We start from the raw sequence: 8898 nt of genomic DNA on the forward strand, positions 1-8898 counted from the left end.
GTAGAAAAAGAGATGACAAATTGGTTGTCATTCAAGTTAAATTAGACTTGTTTTTATACCAATTTGTTTTTGTTTTTTTAGTTCAATCCCCATGGTTGATGAATATCATGGAGAGATTTCAATTGTATTTGGATTTGCATTGTAATTGTGCTGTTAATTGTTTATGCAATGAATAGCAATGGTATGGTTATTATGATGTGATTATATATGCTTAGTCAAACCAATAACACGCCTGAACAATCACTTTTTTTGCGCGATTCACGCTCTTACTAGCAGTTTTTCGCTTTTATTGCCTGAACTATCACCATCTACGTAGTAAAACACGCCTTGTAATTGTTTCCTTTTGCTGCCTGAACTACCACCATCTACATATTAAAACACGCCTCGTAGTTGATTAGACCGACGATTCATTTTCTTTTTCTACCTAAATTATCGCACAGTGTTTTATACATATGATGATGATGGCACATATAGGAAAATTGAATAACTAAAAAAAAACAAAAACTGGTAGATGAGATGTGAAACTCACGAAAAAAGATGATGGTTCCGGTGTGTTTTTTACCATTATCTCGATATAATTAGAACTTGATATGTACTAACATTAAGCGGAGCCTTGGAGTAACCGGTAAAAGTTGTTGTCATTCAAACCTTGGAAACAGCCTATTGCAGAAATGCAAGTTAAGGTTGCATACCATACACCCTTGACGTGAGGCCCTTCCTCGGAACCTGCACATAACGGAAGCTTTAGTGCACCGGGCTGCCTTTTGATATGTACTAACATATTAGCCATGAGTTACATTAGGTTACTCTAAATTGTAAAACCAAAGCCATATTTGAAGTACAAAGGAATCAAAGTTCTCATCTAAGAGCAAAAAGATTGCAGATCATACAATTGAACTCCAGTTCATCCCTCTTGTTAGTCATGAGTTTTACAAACTGGAACAAATGGGAAGATTGGAAAAGGTCATTTGTGCAACGAAAAATAGGAAGAAAGAGAGCGGTTTCTAAAACTGAAGGCCGTGCTCTCGTGCAGCATCAGCAAGAGCTTCAATCCGTCCATGGTAAGGATAACCTCCGCGATCAAAGGCTACTTTCGTGATCCCTTTCTCTAGGCAGGTCTTCGCGATAACTTCTCCTACTTTCTTTGCCACTTCCTGCAAACAAAGGCTTGTTGTGATGAGCCTTCTGTTCATAAACAGCATAACAAGCATTCAACAACGACATACCCAGAGTAATCCCACAAGTGGGGCCTGGAGAGGGTAGAGTGTACGCAAGCCTTACCCTACCTCATAGAGATAGAGAGGTTGTTACCGACAGGTGGGGTCTGGGGAGGGTAGAGTGCAGGCAGGCCTTACCCCTAGCTCATAGAAATAGAGAGACTGTTTCCGATAGCATAATAAGTATTCGAGAAACTAGACTGATGCAAGAAAATTGCTAGGAGAATTACATCATATAGTAATTCTCTCTTGTAACTCTACACCCTTTCGCTGTGCTTTGCTGTTTGCTGTTTCTTAGTTCATTTAATCATTTCCGTGTAATGGCCGCGCTATGCCTAAGAGGTTCAGAAAAGAGATGCAATGAAAATCAATCAAATCCTCATAGAATCTTCCTTTCAGTGTTGCAACTGACCGTGCCATGTGATAGTTCATATATGTTTTATGGAGTCATATCTAATAGCATCAACACGATCCTAATCGACGAAAATAACTCCACCGTGAACATAACAGAGCACATGTAAACATGAAGAGAGAATGCAAAAGTTGTTATTTTTCCCACGAATGAGCAATCAAGAGACGATAACCAGGATAAACAAAGCCAAAATCTGCTTGATATTAACATGTTTAGTGCTCAGTACGGTCAGCACTAGGTTGGGGTAGCCCACTGCACTAAGCTCCCGCTATGCATGGGGTCCGGGGAAGGACTGGACCACAAGGGCCTATTGTATGAAACCTTACCCTACATTTCTGCAAGAGGTTGTTTCCACGACTTGAACCCGTGAACTCCTAGTCACATGGCAGCAGCTTCACCAGTTACTCCAAGGCTCCCCGTCCGGAGTCAGAACTAGGTATATAAGAAATAAACTGCGATGACAACTAAACAAAGAGAAGCTACATCCATGAGATCCTCTATCCACAAAAAAGAGTGAAATGAAAAATCAAGTTTTTTCCAAATGGAAAAGAAAAGCTGCTTTTTGAACAAATTAAGTCATGCATGATGCGCATCAACTACCTCGGAAGGTACACTTAGTTACCTAGTGCTGACTCTGCCTTGATTATATTGCAGTTTTAAAAGGTTAGGTGAAGAATGGAGTCTTAGGGCATTAAGGTACAAGAGCGACGATTTTCAGCCAACCTAGTAAATAAAGACAACAATAATATCTGCTTATCTTTTCTGGAAATACAAACAATAGATAATGAAGACCCAACAACTCTTCTCATTATCCCTCTTAAATCGGCACTACCCCAATCTTCTGATCTAAACTATCATCTTTATACTTCCCGCTTCACTATCTGAGCTGTTAAGTCTACCCTCGCAAGCAAATCAGCAGTTTAGACATTTTTCTGTTCAAGAGATTTCATTCTTCAACTTTTTATATAAAACACGGAAGACGGGCAAATAAGATTCGGGAGACAACTCAAATTCAGCTGATTCGGAGACCCTTCGATAATTTCATCTCTTGCTCCACCTCAATCTCTCAAACATATTTTCCTAAACATTACTCCTTACAGAAAAGGTCTTTTAACCTTTTTGAGAAAACATATTTGAGAACTTACTTCAGTGGGACCAGCAGAGCAGTCGAATTCCTCGGAGATTGGTTTCTGCATCGTTGAAGCTGAAGCCAGTGTGTGCATCTTGGAATCATCAATGACTTGAACATAAATATGCTTGTTGGAACGGAAGACGCACAGTCTTGGTCTTTCAGGTGTCCCTTCAACCTGAAAGTCAAAAGATGAGTTATAGAGTTGACTCTTGATGAATTATGCACCCTTAAGATTCTTTTTTGATAATGGTAACAGTGAAGCACCTTGAAAATTCATATGAATATACATAAACCAAAAAATGAACCAGAAAGAATATGACCAAGAAAGGAAAACGAGATCTTGACCGCAGGTCAAACGAGAATTAAACAAGTAGCACATCAATCAAAAATATATGTTTACAAGAAAAAAAACTAATAGACACAAAAATTTATGGAAATGAAAATAAAGAGAGGTGGTAGAGGGTTCATAGCTACATGATGTACAAAGGCAAGTGCAAATTGTCTTATGTAAGTGTGGACGTATCGTTTTCCAAGTTTTTCACACTAAAACTACTCGGAAGATTTTCGGTTTTAAGAGTTAAGACAACGAGGATAAAGAGAGCCCATCCTTTTCAACGCACTTGTCTAGGGATGCTTTCTTTCATTTAACGGATCAACATGCAAAGACGATACTAAATCTTTCAACATGCATATTCGTGCCAAAATTTTGATGACTTTCCATATTCTATTGCTTCTAAGGAACTGTTTTTTCAAGTAAGCATATATGCTAAACACCAAAGAAGATCCATCTATCCTCTCAGTCCATAATCTGTGGTAGAGAAACCATCTTGACGGTGAATTCCCGGAAAGAGGCCAATCTAACATAGGTTCCTACAAATTCTACGAAGGATGTTTAGGACTTGGGATTTTTACGACTTTAAATACATTAAGTACAAGTTCAAGATGTTAGGAAGAGATTAGCATTGCTACATATTGACAGAGGCGGCTTTTGTTTCCTCTGCTAGTTAAATACATCAATAAAACAAATTCATTATTTCGGGCCAGGTGTTGTACAACTCTGAATGCATAAAGTAAAAACTCAAAACCCCCAAGAACAGATAGCACTTCCAATGTATTTGTAAACAAGATTAACCTCAACAACAACTACTGCAGCTACTACACTTGAATCCCACACGAGTTGGAGCCGGCTACATGAATTCCCGCTAAACATGTAGCTCCATTTAAGCAAAAAAACAAGACTAACCTTACCCAATTTTTCCTTTGCAAAAGGTGCTCTTTTGGGTTCCATCTGCTAGTTAAATAGCCTCATTATACAACAAGTTTCATTACCTGGGACATGGGATTTGTACAACCCTGGATACACAGAGCACAAATCAAGACCCCAAGAAGAGATTGCATTGCCACATATTGGTAAACAGGATTAACCTTATCGAAAATGACTACTAATACGCCGCAACCCCAAGCAAGTTTGGGCCGGCTACATGAATTCCTACTGACCATATCAGTCCTTCTAAGCAAAGACAAGATTTACCTTACCCTCAAAAAAAAAATTGAAAACGGTGATTTTCTCGTTTCCTCTGCTAGTTAAGTACCTCCATTATACAACAACTCATTATTTGACACTTGGGATTTGTACAACTCCCAATGTATAGAGCACAAATTCAAGACATCACGAAGATATTGCATTGCCACATATTGGTAAAAACAAGATTAGCCTCGATGACAACAACGTAAACTACTACAACTATGCCTCAATATCAAGCAAGTTGGGGACGACTAAATGAATTCTCACTAACCATATCACCCCATTTAAGCAAAAACAAGATCAACCTTACCCCAAGAGAAACCCAATTGTAAAAGGTGATTTTTTTCCTGTTACCTCTAGTAAAATACCTCCATTTTACCACAAATACTTTATCCGGGACTCAGGAGTATAACTATGAGTGCATAGACCACAAATTCAGGACCCCGGAAACAGATTACTTTGCTACATATTGGTAAACAGTATTAACCTTAACAACAATGACTATTACTACTCCGCCTCAATACCAATCAAGTTGGTCCTGGCTATATCAATTCTCATTGACCATGTTGCTCCATTAAAGCAAAAAAATGACTAATCTTACCGAAAAAGAACCCCCGATTGGAAAAGGTGGTTTTTTGGGGTTACCTCTGCTAGTTAAATACCTCCAATATACAACAAGTTCATTATTAAAGACTTTGAATGTTTACAATCCATAAAGCTTAAAGCTCAAATTCAAAACCCCTAGAAGCGATTTCATTGCCACATATTAGTAAAAAACAAGATTAGCCCAATTGCCATAGCTACATTATACCGTGAATTCACAACCAAAATGCTCAAATTCAAGACCCTGAGGACCCCAAGAAGAAATTCCATTGCCAACAACAACATATCCCGTATAATCCTACAAAGGGGGTCTAGCGAGGGTAGAGCGTATGCAGAACCTACCTCACCTCAGAGGTAGAGAGGTTGTTTCAGATAGCCCCCAATTGAAAAAGGTGGCTTTTTTGGTTTCCTCAACTCCATTATACCAGAAATTCATAAATTCATTATTACAGACTTCGAACTTTTACAACCCACAATGCTCAAAGTTCAAAGCTTCAAGATCCCCAAAAACAGATTTCACTGCCCCATAAACAAGATAAAGCCAACTGAAATAGCTTCATTCTACCACAAATTCACAACCCAGAAAGATTAAAACTCAAATTCACAACCCCCCCACCCCCATCCTCCACACACAAAAGATTTTTTGCCACATATTGATAAAAAAGACTAGATTAACTCAATTGACATAGCTACATGATACCACAAAATTCGTTATTAAGGGGTCGTTTGATTGGAAATAAGTTATCCCGTGATTAGCTATGAAGGTGGGATAAAATAGCACTACAATCCCGGGATAACTGGATTAGTTATCCCATGCATTTATTTCCAACCAAACACAGAATAAGCTCACCTTAATATTATTCCCGGCATTAGCTATCCCTTATACTTGTGGTGGGGCCCTTCTTGGACCCTGCGCATAGCAGGAGCTTTAGTGCACGGGGCTGCCCTTTTAAGTTATCCCTTATCCCTTTTACCAAACGAGCCCTAAAGACTTTCAAATTTGTACAGCCCAAAATGCTTAAAGCTCAAATTCAACACCCCCATATTTGTAAAAATCAAGATTACCCAAATTGACATATCTACATTACACCACAAATTCAATAACCCCAAGAACAGATTTTTTTCACTGCCCCATGTTACTAAAAACAAAATTAGCTCAATTTTTCAACTCTCTAGATAACAACTACTAATAGATAGAGTGACTATATGACAAATAACTACATTATGCCACAAATTCAAGAACAGATTTTTCACTGCCCCAAGTTACTAAAAAAGAAACTAGCTCAATTTTTTCAACTCTCTAGATAACAACTACTAATAGTTAAGAGTGACCATATGACAAATAACTACATTATGCCACAAATTCAAGAACCCCAAGAACAGATTTTTCACTGCCCCATGTTGCTAAAAACAAAATTAGCTCAATTTTTTCAACTCTCTAGATAATAACTAATAGTCAAGACTTACAAGAGTGACCATATGACAAATAATTACATTACACCACAAATTCAAGAACCCCAAGAACAGATTTTTCACTGCCCCATGCTGCAAGAAACAAGATTAGCCCCTTTTTTTCAACTTTCTGAGATAATAACTAACAATTAGAGTGACCATATGACAAATAACTACATTATACCACAAATTCAAGAACCCCAAGAACAGATTTTTCACTGCCCCATGTTGCAAAAAACAAGATTAGCCCCTTTTTTTCAACTTTCTGAGATAATAACTAATAATTAGAGTGACCATATGACAAATAACTACATTATACCACAAATTCAAGAAACCCCAAGAGCAGATTTTTCACTGCCCCATGTTGCTAAAAACAAGATTAGCCCAATTTTTTCAACTTTCTGAGATAATAACAAATAGTTAGAGTGACCATGTGCCAAACAACTACATTATACCACAAATTCAAGAACCCCAAGAACAGATTTTTTCACTGCCCCATGTTGCTAAAAGACAAGATTAGCCCAATTTTTTCAACTTCCAGAGATATAATAACTAATAGTTAGAGTGACCATATGACAAATAACTACATTACAACACAAATTCAAGAACCCAAAAACAGATTTTTCATTGCAACACGTCAGTAAAATAAATCAAGATTGTTCATTGAGTTTATACCTTCTTGCGAATACGAATATGTCTAGCAGTTCTGTCTTCCCTTCTTGTTTTAGCTTTGGCTTCAATTGTAAGAGCTCTGATTGGTGGTGTCACCAATTTGGGATGAAATGGGAGATTAAGCTGCTTCTTGTGGAGAAAGGAAAGTGAAAATGAAGCACAAGACATGGCTTCTTCTTCACACCGCCACACTGTGAAAATTTTTGAAGATAATAAATAGGATAAGGTGAGGGAATATGAGTCTCTAATATGAAATATTAGTGGAAGAATGGAAATATTTTTAAATTTTATTAATAATTACTTAGAAGTTAGAGTATTTTAAAAATAATTTTGAATAAATGAAATTTATTTCAAAATAATATTTAAAGATTTGATGTTCAAACACTATATTTAATATTTTATAAGGTATAATGTATGAAGATTTTATCTTTATATTTTTGGAAAAAGGTTTAATATACCTTCTTAACTTTTGAAAATGGTACACAAATACCTTCCTTCCATCTTTAATCTTTAGGCTCAAAAATACCCTTCCAACTATCTATTTGACTCAAATATATCCTTAGGGGTCATTTGGTAGAGCGTATAAGATAATACTGAATAGGCTGTATTAGTAATGATGGGGTTAGTAATACTGAGATTATTTTTTATGCAATATTTGATTTGATGTATTGAAAATAATATGTATTATTATATTTTAAAAAGAATATTTATTTATTTATAAAAATACCCTCAACATATTATAACTTTGTGTATTTCCTTTACAAAACTTTATTATTCTTTCTTTTAAAATTAAAAAAAAAAAATGAACAATATAACTAATTATTTACTTTGAAATAATTTTAAGATTTAACCATTCACTTGCAAATTTTTTTATTTTTTTTTTGGGGGGGTGGAGGGTGAGGGGTGGGGGTTATCTTTCTTATTTGTTTATTATTTGCTTGTTGTTTCCATTTTGTGATGTTTTTAAGTTGGAGAGAGTGCGTGTAACTTTTAAATGAGACAATAGAATCATTATTAACATAAAGTTGTGTTTGGTAGAGTGTTAAAATTAAGTAGAAAAATTATTTTTATTTATGAATATCCTATTTACAAAATTAAAGTTTGTATGCAATCATGCAATTTATTTTCGAATTTGGATCAATAAGTACTTTTTTAAGTTAATGGAGTAATTTTTTTATGACTAAAATTATTTGGAGGGATATTATTATCTTGATAAATTGAAAAGAAGTAACTCGCATTGAATAAATTGAAAAAGATTTAGAAAAAAATTAATGAAATTTGAGGCATTTTTGTAAATAATAATAAAATTTGTAAACTAATTTATTTAAATAAATTTATCAGTATAAATATAAAAAATAAAATTAAGAAAATAAAAAAATATTTAAAAGAATTTGAGGCATGTTTTTATCTTTACATGTATTAGTCCATGGTATTAAAACTCATGTATTGCTAATACCACCATATGGGATGTATTAGTAATACACCCTATATGATCTTAAAGGGTGTATTACTAATACATGGTATTAGTAATGCAGAGGTCCAAAATTCTACCAAATATTGTATTAAGTAATACCATACTTAATACATGGACTATTTTTTTAATACGTCCTACCAAACGACCCCTTAATGTATTAGAAATGGCTAAAAAATGTCCTTCTTCCTCTATTGGTTTAAAAATATCCCTCTATCCGCCTATTTGGATAAAAATGCCTTAACATTAAATTTAAATAAAAAAATGTCTCCTCCTTCATATTATATTTTTTTTTTATTTCACGTAGGGGTAATTTTTTTTGTAATTATAATTTTTTAATTATGATATTATATATTTTTTGGTGGAATAGATATGCATTAATTAGTATATTATTTTTTTGGTTTCACATAGTGG

General features: G+C 35.0%; 1 protein-coding gene across 1 annotated transcript; it reads right to left on the reverse strand.

Moving 5' to 3' along the window:
• Window positions 1-832: 832 nt before the first annotated feature.
• On the reverse strand, window positions 833-7300 carry LOC107851228 (50S ribosomal protein L18, chloroplastic). The gene is made up of 3 exons (XM_016696168.2): window positions 7017-7300; window positions 2775-2936; window positions 833-1154 (listed from the first exon to the last, which is right to left on the reverse strand). Exons 1-3 carry the CDS (start codon window positions 7179-7181, stop codon window positions 1005-1007), a joined length of 477 nt encoding a protein of 158 aa, XP_016551654.1. The 5' UTR covers window positions 7182-7300; the 3' UTR covers window positions 833-1004.
• Window positions 7301-8898: the final 1598 nt, after the last annotated feature.

This window comes from Capsicum annuum, chromosome 12 (genome assembly GCF_002878395.1).
Source record: "Capsicum annuum cultivar UCD-10X-F1 chromosome 12, UCD10Xv1.1, whole genome shotgun sequence".
NCBI lineage: Eukaryota > Viridiplantae > Streptophyta > Magnoliopsida > Solanales > Solanaceae > Capsicum > Capsicum annuum.

Coding starts and splice junctions, on each gene's coding strand:
- LOC107851228 (XM_016696168.2), bottom strand. CDS start 7,181: ATGTCTTGTGCTTCATTTTCACTTTCCTTTCTCCACAAGAAGCAGCTT. Junction 2,937..7,016: donor ATATTCGTATTCGCAAGAAG/GTATAAACTCAA, acceptor TTTGACTTTCAG/GTTGAAGGGACACCTGAAAG. Junction 1,155..2,774: donor GCTCTGCTGGTCCCACTGAA/GTAAGTTCTCAA, acceptor CTTTGTTTGCAG/GAAGTGGCAAAGAAAGTAGG.